Source organism: Sinocyclocheilus rhinocerous, unplaced genomic scaffold, assembly GCF_001515625.1.
Source record: "Sinocyclocheilus rhinocerous isolate Xijiao unplaced genomic scaffold, SAMN03320098_v1.1 scaffold421, whole genome shotgun sequence".
Taxonomy (NCBI): Eukaryota; Metazoa; Chordata; class Actinopteri; order Cypriniformes; family Cyprinidae; genus Sinocyclocheilus; species Sinocyclocheilus rhinocerous.
The window spans coordinates 149515-171353 of record NW_015656177.1 but is presented as its reverse complement, the minus strand read 5'-3'; the positions used below and the strand labels follow the sequence as shown (position 1 = coordinate 171353).

The 21839-nt window shown below is 38.6% G+C and overlaps 1 protein-coding gene across 7 annotated transcripts in view; it reads right to left on the bottom strand.

Annotated features, from left to right (window-relative positions):
- Positions 1-1217: 1217 nt before the first annotated feature.
- Positions 1218-21839, bottom strand: part of LOC107719798 (1-phosphatidylinositol 3-phosphate 5-kinase-like) — a 23843-nt gene continuing 3221 nt past the window's right edge. The window contains exons 2-44 of one of the 7 annotated variants that reach the window (XM_016527314.1): positions 19900-20102; positions 18561-18608; positions 18200-18358; positions 17528-17539; positions 16647-16756; positions 16212-16383; positions 15146-15353; positions 14241-14267; positions 13974-14057; positions 13735-13873; positions 13497-13654; positions 13263-13374; positions 12365-12512; positions 12059-12277; positions 10910-10972; positions 10114-10243; positions 9747-9927; positions 9594-9668; positions 9408-9515; positions 9138-9278; positions 8852-8978; positions 7347-8590; positions 6968-7068; positions 6757-6828; positions 6340-6511; positions 6055-6233; positions 5640-5753; positions 5443-5551; positions 5190-5344; positions 5007-5103; positions 4820-4880; positions 4597-4737; positions 4374-4494; positions 4184-4279; positions 3760-3843; positions 3574-3668; positions 3411-3470; positions 2997-3173; positions 2752-2855; positions 2528-2656; positions 2120-2381; positions 1964-2038; positions 1218-1858 (exon numbers count right to left, since the gene is read on the bottom strand). In XM_016527314.1, coding sequence (XP_016382800.1) covers positions 1743-1858; positions 1964-2038; positions 2120-2381; positions 2528-2656; positions 2752-2855; positions 2997-3173; positions 3411-3470; positions 3574-3668; positions 3760-3843; positions 4184-4279; positions 4374-4494; positions 4597-4737; positions 4820-4880; positions 5007-5103; positions 5190-5344; positions 5443-5551; positions 5640-5753; positions 6055-6233; positions 6340-6511; positions 6757-6828; positions 6968-7068; positions 7347-8590; positions 8852-8978; positions 9138-9278; positions 9408-9515; positions 9594-9668; positions 9747-9927; positions 10114-10243; positions 10910-10972; positions 12059-12277; positions 12365-12512; positions 13263-13374; positions 13497-13654; positions 13735-13873; positions 13974-14057; positions 14241-14267; positions 15146-15353; positions 16212-16383; positions 16647-16756; positions 17528-17539; positions 18200-18358; positions 18561-18608; positions 19900-20080 — 6366 coding nt within the window. In that variant the 5' untranslated portion in view covers positions 20081-20102 and the 3' untranslated portion in view covers positions 1218-1742. The remainder of the gene's footprint in view (positions 1859-1963; positions 2039-2119; positions 2382-2527; positions 2657-2751; positions 2856-2996; positions 3174-3410; positions 3471-3573; positions 3669-3759; positions 3844-4183; positions 4280-4373; positions 4495-4596; positions 4738-4819; positions 4881-5006; positions 5104-5189; positions 5345-5442; positions 5552-5639; positions 5754-6054; positions 6234-6339; positions 6512-6756; positions 6829-6967; positions 7069-7346; positions 8591-8851; positions 8979-9137; positions 9279-9407; positions 9516-9593; positions 9669-9746; positions 9928-10113; positions 10244-10909; positions 10973-12058; positions 12278-12364; positions 12513-13262; positions 13375-13496; positions 13655-13734; positions 13874-13973; positions 14058-14240; positions 14268-15145; positions 15354-16211; positions 16384-16646; positions 16757-17527; positions 17540-18199; positions 18359-18560; positions 18609-19899; positions 20103-21839) is intronic. The other 6 variants (XM_016527316.1, XM_016527315.1, XM_016527317.1 and 3 more) reach the window with 6 other exon arrangements.

Here is a 21839-nt window from a genome sequence, read left to right as displayed (position 1 = left end):
TATATATAATTTTTTTAATTTCTTTTTTTTATATATATATAACATTTCTGTCCCCCTCACTTCTGAAATGATGGCTACGCCCCTGCTCTCAAGTACTGATACTGTATGTGGACATTTAACATCTAACAGTTTACTACAGTTTTTCAGCATGAACACTAAACTGAAAGAATTGTCTTTAATTTCTTGATTCTGGAAAAAGTTATCAGATCAGGCACATTACTTTTGACAATTTCAGCAGAGTTTTTTATTTTTTGTAATTTGAGACTACAAATGACAAAAAAATTAAAAAGAAAATTTTAAACAGCTACTATAGAGTCAGATGATAAAAAAAAGGATCTCACAAGAAGGAAACCTACATCAATATAATAATCCTAGTATTGTGGAAAATCATTTTGCATAAAAATTGGATTATGGTATTACCAGGTAAACTCTAATGTAGAAATATTGACGTAATGAACAGTTTATTAATTTTGATGGGGCTCTTTCTTGGGTGTTGGTGGAGGATGGGATTTGAGCAGCTCTTGTCAAGTCACCTGTCCTCCTGGGTCCACAAGTTTTTAATGGATTCTTAGATGATTTTATTTTTGTCGACAAGGAAAAACGAAAATGAAACTTGACACAGGGCATCTGTTTGTGGAGTTTATATATAAGAGAAGGAGAATTATATTATAAATAAGGAGAAATGTATAAATATTTAAAGTAATATTTAAAGTAAGTATGGCAATGCAGCAAATGACGACCAATCAGAGGTCAATATGCTATTATGGCGAAAACGTTGTCCTCGTCCAATTGCAAAGCGACGACCATTTTCAAATATGTATTTAAATACATAACACATATAAAAATGTAATCTTAGAAGATGAGGAGTGAACAAAGGAGTATCTTCAGGAAGAGGACCCTTCCCAGATAGCAGACCAACATTGAATCAACGCTGAATCAATGTTAATGCATCAACCAAATTATCATTGAATCAATGTTGAAGTTTAAAGGGGTCATATGATTTTTGATTACACAATGATACATGATGGAAAAAATGCACTGACTAATTCGGACAACAAGAAATCATGATTTTCAGCTATTTAAGACACTTTTTGCAAAAAATATTATATTGTTATGGACTGTAACATCTTGTAATTCATAACAATGAGTAACACAGTATTAAAATAATGAAAAATATAACCATTTGAAAAAAGCAGAAAAAAAATATTGACTTCGGACACCAAATGTACATTCAATTATAGAATCACTCAGAAGCACTATCTGTAGTTTTCACAAAAGCCCCTAAAGACAGTCCTTAGCTATAGATCCTTAGTATTAGTTTTTTTTTTTTTTTTGCAACTGGGCACAAATCCTAAATGCATAAATGATCAGACAATAAAGTTAAATATCATAAGACACTTTTACCAGCATTAATCAGCTTTAATTACATATCTCTGTACATTTATAAACTTTTACATCATCCACAGTTTATAGGTTATAAACAAACACTACTGCTTAACAGGGTTAACTAAAAGTTCAGCGATTTCAGTTCGGTCACTTCAGTGGATCTTCTGGAACTGGATCTTGGCACATCCGTTTTGGTCAATTCGTGCACAAAGCATAGAAAGAGGGGTTCAGTTTCACCCAGCTTCAGACACCACCGCAGATAATGGAGGGTTCACTATGGTCTTCCATAAAATCACTGCAAAGTACATGAGAGAGCAGCATATCCCTTTCCAGCTATAACGTTCCCTTCTTGTCCATCAGCAGTTGAGCCCAAGACCTGTCCAGTGATCAGGGACCATGAGGAAATATTTGTCCATGGCCTCACAGAAACGTGCTCGATACAGCTCTGGTGACACCACCGTGGGCATTTTACCTGTCAGGAAAGAAAAGCGATGAAACATAGGTTTAAAGAAAAGGTAAGTGTTTTAGTTTCTGCGAATACCATGGCTATGTATGTTTTAGGAGAGTATAACTGTACCTTGACCTCCGAGAATCCCAGTAGATTTGACCACCATCTCCAGCTTTTTATCCCATGTGAAAGTCCGGATATAATCTTCAAATATACAAGAGTTTTAACAAGCACTAAAAGAAAAGTCCAATATTGATTTTAAAATAACAGATATGATTTTCTCACCTATGATGCCCACAACTAGCTCGTTCGTGGCATCGTCACGGCCCACCAACAGGGAATAATCAATGATGAGGTGGCTGGACAGGAAGTGGGCATCACTGAGGATGGCGGCACGCAGAATGGCCTTGCAGTGTGAGCGAATATAAAGGGGATTGTCATGCACCAGTTTGAGGAGGTTCTCATCCAGGAGCACCACCTCACAGCTCTCCTTTCCTAGTTCAGTCTTCACGTTCCTGTTTCTCAGGGATCCCTTCAGGTCAAACACCTGCACAAACACAGGTAACAGGATCACGTAACAGAATGTGAACATAAAAAGACCCAAACTGAAATAGTTTTGTCTGTCACAGTATTTCTGAAACACCAACTTCAAATCAGTTACAAGTTGCAAATTTAAAGTCTCAATAAATGTACCTGTGCCATCTTTCGCCCATAGAAAAGGTTTTCCATCACCAACAGGTCCAGTTTCTTTTCGGTGTTGTTCTGGGAGTTCTTGTAGCCGATACGGTACACTCCCAGAATCTTAGCAAGTGCTGTGGGTCGCTGTTAAACAGATGCAAGAACAGTTTAGAGAGAAAAACCAATAACAGGCCAAAAATGCTGCCTCAGACATCACTACAATGTGTGTATTTCCTTACTTTTTGCTGAACTGCTCCTGTGATGTAAGTAAAGTAGTGGGGTGCAAAGTCTAAGAAGGACTGGACCTCTAATCTGGGCATCTGCTTCAGAATAAACCGATCATCTAAGGAGAAACAGCAAGTTTAGCAAAATACATCCCAACGACTTAAAAGTCTTCACTTAATGAAAGCAACTACCCAGTGTGGGGGTGGGGGGTGATTTGTGAATGATTATCTGTATTGAAGGATCTTAGATTAGGTCGCACCTTCAGTGGCATAGAAAACTGCACCAGACTTCCCGCCACGAGCCTGCCAGTTGACACAGTGGGAGAGCGATCGCACAAAATCATCCTCCGAGCTCTCCATAATCTCTTCCCGCATTTTATGGAACTCCTCCGCGTAGTAGATCCGGCAGTAAAACTTGGCATTTGCATCTGAGAACTCTGCATTATAAGTATGATTTTCAGATTTATTTATGTTCTTCATTTTATGCATAACTATTATTATTATTATCAATAAATAGCTAATTTATTTTTTAAATATATTTGAAAACTTTTGAAAAGATAAAAAGCTGACACAGTGGCTAGTTTGTGACCCACAATTACTTAATGTCAGAGGGTCAATAATATTTACCTGAATATAATGAATGTTTTAGTTGGCTATTTGAGCCTGATACTTACGCAGCTCAATGTGTGGGTTTCCTGTCTGCTTCTTTTGTTTGTCTCCACTTTCAGGCTCCTCTGCAAAAGATATACCATAAACACTTAGTCTCATAAGTAATTTCATATTAGACAGATGGTATTTGTAAGTGGCTAGTATTTGGTAAACTGTGGTTAGGTTTACTGAGTGGGTCAGCATCAACGCTGCTGCGGCTCAACTGTGACGTGCTGCTTTCACTAGGTTTGGCTGGGCTGTTCTTTGCTCTACTCTCTCCAGAACTATAGATGGCAAAAAAGAGGAAGTCAGCTTTTGTTTTACCAATATACACAGAGAAAATACAACAGATGAGGAAATGGGTGTTTGATGTACCTAATGGCCTGAGATATGTCATCAGCTCCAGTCTTTGCTGTTGTCTTTGTAAGCTCTTCAAGGGCAGTTTTATACTCTTTACAGCTGGATGATGGAAAGAGTAAGAGTGTCTTATTTAAAATGCAGATATTGCTGAGAAGTTTGATTCATTTGCAGAAATCACACTGTCCACTTCAGTGAATTGTTCATAACACTGATTTACTGAATCTAATTAGCAAAAATGGCTATTTAGTTGAAATGACATTTCCTCTGATTGAACAAAACAAAAATATAAATAAAAAAAGTATAAAAAGAATACAAAAGAATTAAAATATAAAAAAGCTCTTTAAGACATTTCAGAGTAAATACATAAATACTAAATATGTATCAAATGGAAAACATCCATATCTACTTTTTAGTTATACATGTACAAAAAGCTGTGTACCTGAGTGCAAAGGCAATGATGGAGCTGGGCTCTCTCTCACACACAGCTATAGGAACTCTCTCGTGCTCATACATCAAATAGTGCTTGTCTGGGTCACTAACAAACCAAGAAAATAAAGAGACCTTTATCAGCTTGAGAAAGAAAAGCATTGGTTTGTTTTTTAGTACCCATAATATCATAACAGCCTTACAAAGGTAAAGGGATGGGATTGTAGCTGTTGCCTGGTAACAGGTTGGCCAGGATGGTTTTCATGGTGGACTTTTCCTTTACTTGACTGTCATTGGAACCAAGTAAGTGCCCCTCGAACATGTCTAAACAGTAGAAGAAGTAGAGAGATGAAGAGAACGAGAGAAAGTCAGGTGGGGTGGTTATGTGTGATTTCAATCACAAGGAAGTGTCCAAAGTAAGTTTACCCTCTGTGATGCTGACAGAGTCCTGATCAGGAAAAGATGGTCCGCTCGTGATGACATCTGGAGCTTGTTCAGCCGGAGACGGTAACTGAAGTAATGATGAAGACCCTGAACTTGACGGAAAAGTGTTGAGATGACGGTCCTCTGTGAGAAAAGGCTGTGAGTCGACTCTGTGCAACAATCAAGAGCAACTTTTTCAAGATGAATAAAGGGCCAATGAACTCACCTTTCTCTCCATTTGGGACCACAGGGGATGGGTTACGAGGAGAGGACTCCATAGCACTAGTCTATCAATCAAAAACAAAATGGAAATGAAAAATGATCAAACGTATGCACTTTATGCATTTATTAGAAGTCCATTAGGTGGCTTACTTGAGCAAACTACTTAGTGATTTGCTAAATAAATGACTGACCTTGCTCTCATCTAATGTAGCTTGTCTGTGTCTGCCAGGGCTGGGAGGAACAGATAGACGCTTCCTGCCTTTTTCTTGCTGGAACAAGTCCTGAAGTCTGGAGACAAGATCAAATAAAAGTTCTATTGTCTGATGGCAGATGTTTAGTTTCAGTCTCTATGGCCCTATGAATACAGTCCTCACCTGTTGTTCCAGGACTGCAAGGTCTCACACAAACCCTGCTTTTTGACCACCACTGACTCCAGAACAGCCTGTAGTTGTTGTGGCGAGTCCATCGCGCTGGTCTGAAGACGCACTTGTAGCTTTTCTATCCAGCCACGAAGCTCTGATTCCTCCATCTAAGACAGAAAAATGTTCATTTAAAAGTAACTTAGCATTGGTCAATACTTTGGATGAAATTTTATTTACACAAGTAAAGTCCTGAAAAGAAACTTACATCTTTCTGTGCAAACATGTCCTCCATTTTTTCTTCTCTAGTCTTGCTGAAGGTGTCAGTTTTTAAGGAGGTGAGACGGTCATCTATGGCCAGGTACACCTGAGCCACCCTACAAATGTTGGAGAATGAATTAATTTAGCTGATATCTGGAGGAGGTTTATGAGGCTGGGTAAGAGAAGTCCAGTAGGGAATCTTACTTATGGGAGAAGTCTTTGAGGTCCTGCTGCAAGTTGGCTTTAGAGGGGCCCTGGTTCCTGATGATGATTTTTGGAGGAGGCAGACAGATCTCGAATAGCCTCACTGGGATGTAGCTACAGATGACAGAAGAGCATGAATACATTTGGATTAACAGTTTATAAAAATGTACTAAGGTAGTCATATTCTAGGGGTTGAACGATTTCAGATTTTCACGTCTTGTGTCTTATAATCACACGTCTTGTGGAGCGCTGTCAGAGTATGCATTTATTTGCCATTTTAACGGTTTGGAAACGGAGTGTAAATGTGGATTTCAAAGATTTCTCATCCTGTTGTGCCCTCAATAGGACAAGCTGGGGTCTGTGCAACCCCTAGCATATTCGAATATAAAGAGATCTATATTGTGAAGATGCACACCTGAATGAAGCCACCATCTGGTTGTAGGAGAAGTACTGGTGATAATCTTTATGGATGGAGTGGCCGCAAGGCTCTGCATTGGCCCGGCGGGTGTACTGGTTACCATAGAAACGGAGCTCTAGATACTTGGCGAAGGACATGGACCAGGAGTCATTAGACAAAGGGACTACAGGAGTCACCTGAAACAAAATCGGTAACAATTCATACGAGTAATACTATAGGACATAATATCTTACATTAGTTCCATTTTATTGTTTTTTCTAATCCAAATGTTCCCTGTGTTACCTGTTTACAGACACGGCACCAAGAGTAGTTGAGGATTGTGTGCTGATATCCAGGTACAGGCGAGTCCAGCTCTTTCAGAACAATCTGGACACAGCCGTTACCGTGGACAAAGCGCCGGATGTGGTGAACCATGGGGGTCTCACAGTACATGCTGGGGCACTGGTAAGAGGGTCTGAATCACACCCATATAAAACCAAATCAAAATAAACAACAAATATGCCATGATGACAAATTTCAATAAAGGTGTGTGTTCAAGAGCAAATCATTTTTTTGCAGTACTATTGGAACTGCTATCAGTAATCATGAAATTTCACTTGCATTGACTATTGAAATTTTAGTACTATGACAAACATAGGCATGATGCAAAATTTCCAGGTAAAAAGGAAACAAAAATAGATGTGTGGTTTAATACATTACCTGAAACAGTATCTCTCCAGAAATACGCCAAGAGTCAAGTCATTCTTTCCATAAAACTCCATTGTTACAATCCTGTAAATACATAGCAGATACAATAAAAACCTAGACCTCCCTGTTTGCATATTCAGAATATAGTCAGTAACACGCTTTGTCACGTTACTGCTAATACATCTTAAATTAATACGACAATGCAAGTGTACTGAGTGTTTACCATGGACTGACGCAGGGGTTTGGGGCATTATTAGATTGTTCTGATGAACTACTGAACAGCACACAGAGCCTCTGATGGTTGATTGGATTTAAACAGTCCAACTGAAACATAAAAACAATTAATCAGGCTTCTGCATTTAAAGTTTTGGGAAAAAGTTGCAAAAACAGCAACCTTCATATATTGAAAAGATAATACAGCTCATATAATAATTAATAATTAGTTTGACTGTGAATTTTTCTTAAGGTTCTTTCACTGACCAAAAACAAGTTTTTAAGAGTTTCAGGCCCTATTGTGCACACTAATGGTTGAAAGTGCCTCACTGTTCAAAATGTGGAATAAAGTAACAGAATAAACATACTAGCAGAGAAGAAACCCTCACCTTAGTAGCCCAGGTCATTTCGTTCAGTCCTGCCACTTTATCTTCTTCACTGTCTGACTTTATTGGCGCCTTTGTGGGTGGGGCTTCACGAAATTGCATACCTTCCCTTTGCCGAATGCGCCCTCCCTGGGCACGATAGTCAGCCAGCATGGATGCCAGCTCGTGACTACTGCCTAGATGCTCTACTATACGGGCACCTGTGAGACTGTGACAGGGCAAAACCTGGATGGTCCGTTGGTGTGACACAGTACCGTTGGTCAGGCTGCCAGAACTCGGGCCAGACTCTTTCAGCAGCTGCCTCTTGCGGCGTCCGTCCAGCTCTTTCGAGTCCTTATTCAAAAGAGGTGAGAGGTAAACCTGTTCTGGGAAATAATCCCGGCTAGGACAACGCAGTCCAGCAGCTGTGAGCAGGTACGGGTCCCGAAAGGTAATAAAGGGTGAAATGCAGAGAATAATGTCCTTAAGCTCCTGTCTAAACAAAGCTGAGATGGATTTAAGGCGGTCATCTGAAGAAGCTACATGTTCGGTCACAAACAGGCCTGTATCATCCTGTAAGGGATCCCTGAAAAGCCGGGCTGGTGGGAGGGAGGTCTCAGAGCTTGTGCTGTCCCGATTGACCAGAGTCTCCTCCAGCTCTTTGTTCTTCTCCTCCTCACCTGAGCCTTTAAACACTTCCTGTAATGTCTCTTTCAGGTCTGAAATAAGGAAAGGTGGTGACACCGGCTGGGGAAGACTGGAAGTGAAGGATGAAAGGGGTGTGGATGTCTTTATAATATCTTCCTCTCCTCCAGAGAAGGAAGCAACTGAAGCAGTTTTATTTATTCTGGGGCTTTCTCCATCTTTATTAGACGATTCGGAGATGGAAGGCTCTCTACTGTGGGCTTTGATGACCTCCTGATGCCCTGGCTCAAAGTCTCCTTCTGGAAGAAGCGTGAGGTTCTCATCCCCCAATGTTGAACCATCATTATCTTGGCTCTCCCGTTCCCCACCAGTTTCATCCTCTTCCTCCAAAGTGGTGCTTTCCAGCAGACATGGGAAAGAGGAACTCTCAGCCAGGCTAGGAGGCATAGCAAACTCATCCATGAGGAAAGAGATCTCCAGCTGTGAGTGGTAAGCCACACACACCATAAAGATGATGATCTCTTTCACCCGTGCCAGCTCATACTCTGAAGCACCACGGAGCTTGATGGTGCAGCCCAGCTGAGGAGGACAGCCATCAAAAAACATAAGGCTCTTCATTTCATCTGTAAAAGTGAATTTTACAAAGATTTTTAAAAATGACCAATTTTAATTTTACCATTTTAAAAAAAAATTAACTTCATGATGGCAAAATCTAAAAATAGGGGAAATGAGCATGCACAGTTAAATATCAAATATCATCAGATACTGATAAATAAATAATGATTTGGTATTGATAATTGCATCCTTAAAAAGAACAACTTTTATTCAAATGAAAAGTGAGTTAAATCTGACATACATCAGAAATAATAGAGATGGAGACTCACTATTTGGCAGCTGGAAGGAATGCAGGTAAAATTTATGGCAGGTACCCAAACGAGGTTTTGTAAGAAGCTGATCCATTGAAATGACTAAATCTCCTTGAGTCATTCGACTCACACGGTCCAGGACTTGCTGTGTTGATTAAAGAGAGATATATTAATTGAACCGTTCACAAACCAGACCAAAATAACCCATTAAAAACCCATTTGCCATGTCCTCTCTGATTAGGGCATTATCAATGGTCAGCTATGTGGAGTAATATTTAAACAGTGACTTAAAGAAGGTACTAACAGGTTTGACATTAATCACAAGGCTAATGCCGTGTTCCAGTAGCATGTCCTGAGCGATACGGGACACAGTCTTCTCCACCAGCACCAGGTTCGGTCGGACGTCAGCAATCCTCTGAACATAGTTCTTCAGAAACTCATGCTCCTGGAAAGAGCAAATTGTAAATGAAATGATTTCTCAGATTCTTGTGCTTTCAGCGTATTGTCTGGAGATAATTTAGCATACTCTGGTAAAAACATTTACAGCTATCATGTAGGGGTTAGTGGCCATTACCTGTAACACAATTGGGTCAATGCAAGTGAACTTGGTCTCTTCTCTGTACAGATACTCAATGGAGCATTTGAGGAGAAGGATCTTGGGGTTTTTGATGTAAGGGTTCATCTGTTGAGAAAGTCCAGGCACTTTTAGCACAAATATTACATGACCTTCTCTGTGGCATAAAGTTCAATCAATACAAACCTTTTTATGTGCAATATTCTTTGTGCAAACGAAGCCGTTTACTACAGCAGAGTCAAACTTCTTTCCTCCTGGAATCTACAAAAAAGCAAATCTTAGACATATTTGTCTAGTAGAAGTAGATTAATCGATTTTGAGTCCATTTTTGTTCCTCACCTTCTTGATATGGACAAACTGACGAATATCCATGTCATCATCGCAGTTGCGCACATCCGGTCGCACTGTCTGCACAACTTGCCTCACCACAGGTACAATAATATCACGCCAGGAGAGAGACAGTGATTCGCTGTACAGCAGCTGCTGCAGCAGCGCCATCATGTGGCTGTGATTAGCAGACCTGAAGAGGAAGCATTTATCATGTGTGCTTCCAAAAGTCCCTAAACTCATTTACATGTGATTTATATGTGATGCTTATAAAAAAAAAAGTATTTTTGTATTTTGCTCCTAATTGTAAATTAATAGATGTAACCAACCTTAAAATAACATCTTATGCATTAAAAATAACAATCCTCTGAAGTCTTACAGTAAACGCTCCATTGCTTTTTTTTCCCCGTTCTCTTCCCGCAGCTGGTCCAGAGAGCTGTGATGCCAGCCGAGAGGTGTGAAGAGCATCTCTTTAGCTTTCTCCTCAACTCTCCGGTTAAACAAAGACTCTACAGAGGAAAAACATATTAGCATAGGTGAGACAATAGGTCATGTACACTACACCAATTTTTTTTTTTTTTGAAAGAAACTGTTATTTTTACTCAGCAAGAATGCTCACACAAAAATTGTCACACAAAAAAATTCAGTACATTTACATTTATAAAACACTTTTATCCAAATCAGTTTACAAAAGAGGTACAAAGTAAAGACTTTTATGATAACAAAGGACTATTTCTATTTAATGCGGTTCTTCAAATTCTCTGTTCATTGAAAAATCCTCCACTTGCAGCAATGACAACCGTGCAGACCTTATGCCTAAGCATTCAGTTTATGAAAATAATTAGCATGAAGTTTCATGCCATGCTTTCTGTTGCACTTCCCATAGGTGCGATTTGCTTGTAGAGAATTTCTGACAGACCTTATGATCAAACGGTTTCCACAACAGATCAAACTTTGATTTATCTATTCATAATACTCTTCTATAATCGGCTACCATCTTTAGGTTCTTTTGACCATTCTATCCTTTTGCTTTTACTCACCAGTTTCAGATTTATTTAAAACTTCAAATTAAACTTTAAGTTTCAAACTTCAAAACCATACATGTCTTAGTGATTCCGAACTTCTGAATGGAAGTATTGTAACAAACTACAGTAAAGGATGCGAGAAACAATTACCTTTTATAAAGGCATCACTGATGGATATATGCTGACCTCCATCTTCAGAGAGCAGGACTTCCACTGACATAGAGAGAGTGCGTGTGAGACAGAGCAGTCATGTGTAGACATCGGAGGACACTGAATTATATAGATTTAACATATAATTAAAGTAAATGTTAATTAGAGTAAATGTTGCCATAAAACCAGTCTAGTACAATGAATTCGCTTCAACAGTAATTTTGAGGAAGTGGAAGTCAGTGTTACTGCTTGGTTACTGTGAGGCACGCATGACGTAGCAGTATGTCATGCTTTTGAGGTAGTATGACAAACTGGAAATGTATTAATATGAAATGTTGTACTGGGAAGGGAAATCATGTGAGACTTAGAAGGAAAAACTCATTCATGCTGGACAATATGCTATAGTTAGGGCTGTTACTTCAGTTGTTAATTATAGTTTGGAGGGTCGGACTAGTATTGAATGGTGAGTCTCAGATCAGCAAGACATCGGTTTTGCTCCAAACCCTAGTGAGCTGCCTACCTACAGTAGATAGGATTTACACACATCACAACCATGCACGTGATGTAAAGCCTGCTACAAACATAAGGCAGTAAAATTATGCTGTCTCATAAGATGCCTCATTTTAGCTTCAGTCTAAGGCAGTGGCTCATGTATTCTTTGAACATAAAGCAATCCCAGAATGCATTATGGAAATCTGTGGGGATTTTAAAAAAAAAATCTGAGTTAGAATTTATTTAAAAACAATTAAAATTAATTAATAATAAATACATTCTATTTTTGTGCTTATTAAAGAGGTCATGTTATGCATTTTCTTTATCATTTTATTTTCTTTCTTTCTTTATTTTACCCCCTAAGGGGCAATTAAATTGTTCATAATCAACTTAAATTGTAAGACTCAGCAATTTTAGTTTTTGTCAGCGTTTTAAACCCACTCTTTGACCTTGAATGTTAAGTTGCTGCAGCTTTAATAAGTCATCATTGAGATTTCTTTGCAGTTAAGCTGTAGCCTTACAAGGTAGCTGCCTATGTAGACAGTATATAGTGATGCAGCTCACTAGGGTTTGAAACAGAACCAGTGAGTTAGTGCTGCTTTTGAAGCAGACAGAGGCAAACCAGGATGGCCAATGGGCCTCTCCGCCTCTCCTCACTTGGTGCATGGATGTCGGTTTCTGGGGTGAATGGGTCATGGGGCTCCATACTTTTTTGCTCGGCTGGGTAAGGAGGCACATGTGGGTACTTGGCTTGCTTCTTGATGTGAAAATTGACATTGTCCTGCTCCACGTTTATGTTGATGGAGGCAGCGGAGTCACTGTCCACTGCAGAATGGAAACTGCTGACAGATGTTCTTTTGCTGGGGCTGGCTGAATCTGGAAAATTGTGAGAGGGGGCCAGCAAGTTGGTGAGGCAAAGACATACTAACTGCTATAGGATGTTAACATTCATGGGATACTTACTCGGTGTGACATATTCATTTTCATCAGCTAGCTGCTCAGTGTCACTGTCGTCAAACTTGATGTCTTTAAACCATGAAGGTTCAGAGTGTCCCTCAAGGGAATTCACACTGTCGCTGTCTGGAGAAGGGGTTTCTGAGAACTCTGTGCTCTGAAATTCAACAAACACATTACTAATATGATGACAGATAAAATCAAACCAATTCGGTTTTTTGTACAGTGCTCTTCACAATACACAAGCCAAATCAGAATTACAAAAATAGTGTTTTCAGTTAGCATGTAATGTCCAGCTACATTATTACAGTCATGTGATTTCAATATAAAATGAGTATTGGATTTGACAAAGACAACTGGCACAGTAATCCTTGTGCATCTATTTAAAAAAAGTTACACAAAAATGTCAAATAATATGGTCATGAACATATTACATATTATTTTTATCAGATCTTTTACCAACATCAGTCCTGAGTGTAACTACAAAAAATTCATTAATTTTCAGGATTTCAGCCCTTTAAAAGCCAGTTAATGCTTAGTAAATTATAAGCAGATTTTTTTCTGGACTATTACAGTCTTGGATATGTCAATCATTATTTTTAATCATCATTCAAACACACACACACACACACACACACTGTTGGAATTTTGGAAAAAATGCTATGGAAGTCATTGGCTACCGTCAACTGTTTGGTTACCAACATTCTTCAGAATATCTTCTTTTCTTGTCTCATACAGGTTTGGAAAAACTTGTGGGAGAGTAAATGATGACAGAATTTTCATTTCTGGGTGAACTACCCCTTTAACGCAGCCAAAATGATCCAAAAAGACAAAAATGTCCCAAAGGACGCACAAGGGTTAAAACAACTGTCCAAACATAAACCTGCCACAGAATATTTCTTCTCACCTGGAGGGGGCGATATAGGGCATACTCATCACGGAAGATCTGATCATGATGGGTAACGCAGTCAAACCAGCGGCCATCTACCAAAGCCTGTCCAATAGCTATGGCCTGAGCCCTGTGTCGGAAGAACGGAAAGGAAATAAAACACTATAACTGCATACAATTAAGCATCTTATCATGCTTGAAGTTGTAATGAACCAAAAAAAACCTCTCAAAACCAGTTTTATTGGTTCTTACCTAGTTGAAATAGTGCCATTTCGTAAGAGCCAGTTGACCAACTCTTTACCCACAATGCAGTTGGGGTAAGTACGCAGCCAGTACCGATGGTCCTGGAACTCCATTCCTGTATTGTTGTGGCAAATCTTCTTCCATAGATCTTTAAGTTGAGAAGAATCCTACAAGACAATCAGCTGTTATAATTACCAACTTGAAAATTAGAAAAGTTGAGGAGGAACCTGTGAAAGACAGGTTGTACCAGAAGGATCTTTCTCTCCTCTTCGCTGTGGTCAGTCTTGGATAGGGCCCGGCTGTTCTGTGGGCTAACTGAACTCTCGTAGGCAGGAACCATGGATGAGCCAGAACGGTCCAAGGACAGGTTGGTCACACTAGCTGACCTTAACACATGAAATAAATGGAAAATATTGTATTTACAGTCTATAAAAATAAGCACTGGAATGAACAAGAAAATCTTTGACCAAAATACACAATAAACACCTCTTTCTGGCTGGTGACTTGCCCATATCCTCCTGGACTGCTGTAAGTCTGGAACTGAGACCACTGTTCTGAGATTCCTGATGACTAGAGTAATTACACATATACACACACACACAAATAAACCTCAGCAACAGCTTAACCATTTCCCTTTGAAATACTACATAAATAAATGACACTCAAGCTATGCATGAAACAGAGTCACACTTAAGTGCAGCAGCATGTCTTCACTAGGAGGTCATGCAAAACAAAAGTAACACTAAAACTCACTTCTTCCTCATCCCAATGGAATTTTTTCTATGCATAGAGAGAGAAAGGAGAAAAGATGAGCATTGAGACAGACTCACAACAACACATGAGCAGGAGCCAGCTGATTGAAAATAGGTGAGCAGAGAGAGTTGAAGTTAATTTGCATCACAATAGTCCTGTAACTGTTTTTCGTAATTTGGGGGAAATTCCCTCCTCAATGCAAAAATGAATTGGAATGATTTACTGTCAGATTAAAAAGCTTGGTGGCAATAATGATTCATAAAAGAGTAAATACTGACTACAGTACAATAAAAACATACACAGCATGGAGGTGTGACTACAATATTTGACTAAATAGCAATATATGTGTCCACCCTGTCTAAATACTGCCTGCCAGTCCACGATGCTAGCAAGATGAATCCCAAGAAAACATGTCTAGGTCATATTTTACTCCAAAAATAAAAAAAGACATTACATTTTGCATAAAGAAAATTGAACTTTTTAGGACAGTGAGTTTTTTTGCATTGTAACATTACTTTTTATGCATTAAGCCAGGGGTCACCAAACTTGGTCCTTTTAATGGAAATAAACATAAAAGAAACAGCATCTAAATTGTACACTTTTCCTTGGACATCCCATGTTATTTGTTAACTACAAATTTGTTTCTATGCTTTCTATGAGGAACAGAAGAAAAATCATAAATCATCAGGTAGCTACTTGACTAGATGGACCTGGGAGAGCCAATCCTTCTACAATCCTCAAGTGAAAGAGATAAACAGCAAGAGCAATGATTATGGTAAGAAAGCAGAGTTAAAACAGAGCAGAGAAACACCAGAGGGATAAGGTAAAGTGAGCAGGAATCTTTGGAATAGATAGTGATATGTCCTTATGCACCGCCCCTTTTCTGATTCTCTCCGTTTTCTCACCTTTGCCAGGCCAGGTCCTCTTCCAGGAAGATGTTCCGGCTGGCTTTGCGGCCCCCCACAGGTGTGCGTGGTTCGGTGGGCTCCAGAACACACACGGAGCAGGGCGAGTCTGACAGGGCGCTGAGATCTTCTCCGATGGAGCTTGAGTCAGCTGAGTGAGCATAGCTCAATGCTATCTTACGACAGTACGTACAAGCCCGTAAATCACCTGCAGTATTGGGGAAAAGCCAAAAGAGACAAGATTAGAGTAATTAGACAACCAAGATTTGCCATTTCAGTTCTGATGAAAAACTGTGTATTTTTCAACCAATCTTTCAAATACAACACAGATTTGCTTTTATTTATTTCGGTTAAAACCTAAAGCTGTCAATAGAAAGAATGAAATAAGAACACACAATTAAAATGTAGTAAATCTGTTTAAAAGCGTTACATTTAAAAGACAATTATTTCAAATGTTAATTTGCTTAAATATGAATTAATTTCTTACAGACTTTCAACAGCCATAAAAATGCATTTTTAACAAATAAAAAATAATTATCTGAATTTTTTTATGATTTTCCTCCTAGAATAGGACCGCTGAACTAGTGTACCCTGCCTATAGCTAAATGTGTGTTGTCCAAAACCAACATGAATATAAGAATAACCAGAGTAAGATAACAGTTTCTCAGAGAATGTAGTCTGACTGAATGTCACGATCAGAATAGTTCAGATGAGTTTACAGCATAAAATATCTGCAAAACATATATTGAGGAAATAATGTTGCTTTTTAGGTAGATACCGATTCCTCCTAAAAAGTCAAAGTGCACAAACACAGATTCTTACCTTTTTCAAAATCAAACAGTTAGTCCACAAAGTTCAAAAGTCACTCTACAACCCATTGAAATCAAAACCCAAAAAAGGTCAAACCACCGCAAGCACACGCAGCATGCTAAAGGGTAGTCTTACTCTTAATTTGACATAGCTGCTCATCTTCTTGTCGAAAGCCTCTTCAAAGAGGCTACGTCCACAAGCCAGCAGTCAGAATGAGACCCTCGCTCCCCACAGCGAACACCACAATAACACTCACCCGTATAGCCCATGAACTTGCCAGGAATTTCCTGGTTGCAGCATCGGCTGCAGAAGATTTGACCGCAGAGTCGACAATGGTGACGGCGTCGAAAGGTTGTGAATTTCTCGTTGCAGTCATAGCACTCTTTACACTGGCTGTCCGGCATCCAGTACTGTTTCAGATCACTGTCCTGGAACATAAAAACACAATTAATATCACTTACATCCACCTGCAATACAAAAACTTTTGTACTCTGTAGCGAATTCTGGAGAATGTGGATAGGCTCTTTTGCCTATAAGCTTAGAGTCATCTGTATAGAATGCAAAAAATACTCGAAAATGGGATTTTTTTTTCTTTTTCCAATGTCGTTCATATATCTTAAAAAGTCTTAAAAATACAGAAACAAATTTAATCTGTGGAGATTTTCTCAGCTAGTTCCCTGGAAATCAATACCTGACTTTTCCCTTCCATGATCTCCTTGAGTCTCTTGAGGGCTGTGCGCAGCTGGACAGCTGTTCGGGGATCGTGGCTGCCCAGAGGTGCTTCTGATTTCCGTCGACCCTCTATGAATGCAAAGAAACAAAAAAGCAACAGTCAAGTACAAAACAACATGTTAAATCTACTCTAAAGTACAACATACAGGTGAAAATGCATGGCACACATGCTCATTCAAAACCAAAGCCTGCAGTCAAATATCCACCAGCAGTCTTGATCCTGTCAATGATTGCTTATGCCAGCGAGGATTTTCGGGAATTTTTGTGGGATTATGATTCGCATGAGTAGACTATGAATGAATAGAAGCATGTGAAATTACTCAGACTAACAACTAAAGCTCATAACCAAAATGTTCAGCTCACACCGTTTGACGCATCCTTTCACATGCAACAAATGTGGTTAATTTAAAACTATACGCTGCAAAATTCCTTTTCTTAATCAGTATTTCTGTATGTTTTTCCAGTAAGCATCCTTAAAACAATATAAATAACACCTAAGAATAAGAGTCAAAGACATGTTTTCAGAGATACAAGTTTACCTGGACTTAAACAAATTTGCCAGTTGTTTTTTTTGGGCGGTGGGGGGTTATGTTTAAAAAAGAGATACATCTATTTGGCAGTGTGTTAAGAAAAACTAACCTACTGAAATTAAAGATATATTCTCTTAAAACAAGTCTTAGTATATTTGTTTCTCAAGAAACAATACAAAATACTGATAAAGAAAATATTTTCTTTTTGCAGTACACACATAATTCAACTCAAGTGTTGATGAATTGAAGCAGATTTTAGGTCTATATGAAACTGACTTCGTACATATGAAATAAAATAAAGAATCCTCACCTTCCCAGTCCACTGTGAACAAAAAGGAACATACAACAACTTTAGCCTAAAAGATTTCTGCACATGTAATATTTTATCATCAAAATCGTTCAGCACTCACAAAATATTCAGCTTCTAATCATCTTGCAACTTCCGAATAAAAAGTGATGGTTCACAATACTTGTTTACCACTCGAATTATAGTCATAACTCCAGAATGTAGTTTTCCAGGTTTACAGTCAAACCAAAACTGTTTAATGGACTTCTTGAACCGTTGCCTGAATTTTCCCTCATAGTAAATGTCCGGTGGCCCTCCTGAGAGTGGAATGAATCATATGAGGGCAGAGTCTAGCCTTTGAATCACTGTTATCTTCAATGATAAACCCTGTGAGAACCAGGCTGCAGTGACTAGTCATCAATCAAAGAGACCTCTGATAGGATTGGCCTTTCTATCTCTAAAAAGAGCATGTTTCGAGGAATTCAGAAACAATGGTTTTGTCTACAGAAAAACAAATGATTTTTACATTCTTTACTATAGAAGACTAGGACTACTGAACATGTCTGGGTCATATTTCACTACAAAACAAAAGGTGCAATGTAACAAAATGTAAAAACCTGGACAATAATTGTGGACAGCTGAAAAAAGACAAATGTGTAAAACTGCACACGTATATGTAATCTTGTGCTTTTGTACCTGAAGCAGTGGATGTTCTTCTGAGAAGTTCTGAATGTTTCCTGTGGGTTTCGGAGCCATGTATAGAATGGGAGGGACTTGCCCAGTTGCGGCGTGGCCCCTGCGGTGATGATGAAGCTGACTGACTTTTCTCCATCACTGAAGGAGGCCGTCCTTCCTCTGAACAATTGAAACCAACAAACAAAGCTTCGTCTCGGTCAAAAGGTAGAAGATTTCTAATTTTGTGGTGATTGGCTGATTTAAAGAAAGAATTTGCATTGTGTTGACATTTCTTCTTTTAATCCTGTTTTCCTGAAATTATTTTTTCCTCCAATTATAAATTTTTGCTATACTTGCATTTCCGTACAAAATCTAGACTTACCAAGTTTAGCAAGCTTTTTTGCTGGTGCAATGTTTGCACCTGTTTTTTCTAAAAGGAATGAAAGGGAGAGATTAGAGTTGATCACTATAAATGTACTTTGAATTTAAAATTTAACGGACTATCACACTGATTAACTTTAAATCAATACATCAAGAATAATATTCAAAGAAATTAAATTTGAATTCCTGACACTTCTCTTGTTGTAGTATGTCAGAGTATTTCTTCAGCTTCACTGACTTGCTTAAATATATTACCTAAACAAAATCATCAAATGTCCAACACAAATGCAAATGTTGAACTTTTGTTAAATCCACTAGATTATCTTCCTTTTCGTAATTAAGTGCACATGCAGTAGGAGTTTTACTTCTCTAAAGTGTTCTTAGGGCACATCATTTCCTCACAGTAAGTTGTTTGCCCCTTAATGTAGAGTGAACTATTACTTTAATAGAGATCGTCTATTCCTTTTAGCCCTATGAACAGTTCTGAGTAAAACTCTTATGTGCTAACTGGACAGGGTGTGCCTCAATATTATTTCTCAAAGCTCTTGTGTTCTTATAATTTCATATTAATGGGTCCACTTTCACTCTTGTACTGCAACGCTTCCAGCAGGAATGTTCTATTAATATTATACACAGGGACAAAAAAAAATTAAAAAAAATAAAAACTAAGAGTAAAAAAAAAAAGTCCACATGAGAGCACACAGAATAATAGGCACTGTGTCCTCAGAATATTTTGAGCAATGTCACATGACTGTTTTTCCCTCCACTGACTGTTCAATTCGATTCCCTCTATTGCCTTTCTGGAATTTTCAGTAGAGCACATTCTCTAAAACCAGAATGACTATTTTTTTGCACCCTCAGATTCCACATATTCAAATAGTTGTATCTCGACCAAATATTGTCCTATTCTAACATCAATGTCCTGTATGCATCATATGACCCCTTTAAGACTGGTTTTGTGGTCCAGGGTCACATATATATAACCTTGTACTTTTATTACAGAAATCAAATTCAAGTTATTAAAATGCTAAGAATTATTATGCTTTAAATGTGCAACCAAACAGTCAAACAGGAATATAGAGTACTATGCATCCAATTTCCAAATAAGTTCTATCAACCCATTAAAAAGGACTTCATTCACATAATTGCATAAAGCAGTTTAATGGAGGATGAAATCCATGAATCAGATGGCAGAATGGCAGAAAACACTGTTTGTTTGGATGGCAGAAAACAAACAGTGAACCTTTGAAACCAACCTCATGATTAAAACAAAAAAAAAAAGGAAATGCAGGTGCAGATGTTGATTAAGGCATAATGGTGTGAAAAAAATTCAGTTTCACCTTTGCTGAAGCGGAACAGACTGACAAAGGAGCTGTAGGCGGAGCGCAGGGGTGGCTCGTCCTGCTCGGGGGTCAGGGGTTTGAAGTGCGTTAGATGGGAGGGACTGGTGGGTGAGAGTGGCTGCTCGGAGCTCCAGTCCATCGCAGAGGACGAGGAGGAAGCCTTGTCTTCGGCAGCCATGTCACTGCCCCTGAGGGACAATCTAAACAAATTCCAAATACAATAATAGATGTTTGATTTTATTTGAATACTAAATAAACATTGGGTTGGTACTCTCAGTGTCTACATAGTGTGTAAATAAATAATGTCTCAGTAATGTCTAAATAAAAAAATAGGTAGTTTAACAAATTCAGAATGACAGGATTAGTTTCGAGTTGACAAAACCCAAGCAGTCCAATCCGGCTTTGCTGGTACCATGATGCTGATTGAATGTGCACATGAATGTGTGACATCAGTGGCAAAGAGCCAATCACATGCCTTGCAACACAGAGCAAGTGTGATTCACTTCTTGCGAGAGACCCAGCGAGATTCAAAACTCTTTTACTAAAGGTTTACAAGAGATTGAAGAATATGATAAGAAAGTACTTGTCCATGAACAAATTCAGAATGACAGGATTAGTTTCGAGTTGACAAAACCCAAGCAGTCCAATCTGGCTTTGTTGGTACCATGATGCAGCGAGATTCAAAACTCTTTTACTAAAGGTTTACAAGAGATTGAAGAATATGAGGAATTTAAATGCATTTATACTAAAGAAAGTACTTGTCCATGAAGAGGAGGACAAATAAAATAAAATAAATGATCTTGCTCTATCAGTGCAGTAACAAGTGAAGTTAGTTTATATAGTTGATAATATATAGCGATAGAGACTCGAACATGTAAGGTCACGTTTTTTTAAGCATTATCTATTGATTCTACAGCTCATTTAGATTACATATGATCAGTATATATTAATATTCATTTAAAAAAAATGCTTTATAATAATTGTTAAACAAAAATTGCGTGTGTGTAATAGATTAATAACATAAATCATATAGTAATTATATAAATCATATATAATAAAAAGTAATTATAATTAAAGCGAGACAATTTTATTGGTACATTTTTTTTTTACACTATAGAGTGACCTTTAATTTGGAGGAAGAAAAACTGGTGGAGTGACTTTTCTGTGCCAGGCAGACATGTGTCACTTTGGTCCAATTTCAGTTTGAGATCTCTTACCCAGAACATAACCTGCCCTGGAGCAGGTTAGCTGTGGAGTGTAAGTTACTATGGCAATGAACGCCACTAAAAGCCAAGCCACTTTCATGGTACCTAAAACCCAGGATTGGTGCAAACTAAACTAATCCGACTTCATGGTACAGGCCCCTGGTCTTTGTAGGCAAGTCAGTGAGATAGTGATAACCAATCACTACAACATTTATTATCTATTATCCACTCATTTCAGAAACAGGACCAGCACTTTACTATTCAAGTCAAGTTTAGCTTTATTGTCATTCCGCTACATGTGGGGAGATACAGTGGAACGAAATGTCGTGCAGCACACGGTGCTACATAAATACAGACATACAACAATGAAGTAAAACAGTATAAACTAGTGATGTTTGGTTCTTGAACGAATCGTTCTTTTGAGCCGGTTCTCAGGAAGTAACCGGTCGAGCCGGTTCACAAATCGAACTGAATCGAACTTTAGTTCCGGGTTGATGACGCAGGACGCACAGCCGAAGTAGCACGTCCAACTCAAAAAGAACCGATTGAACCGGTTCAACCAGCAGTCGAAGTTTGCCGATGATTACCGAGGACTCAACAAGAACCGAATGAACTGTGGCGAAGTTTGCCGAGGATTACCGAAGATTCTGATGAGTGAGTTGACGATACTGTGCAAGCCTGAGGCGCGTACTGGAAATATGCTTATTATGACTGTTATTAATTTACATTTTT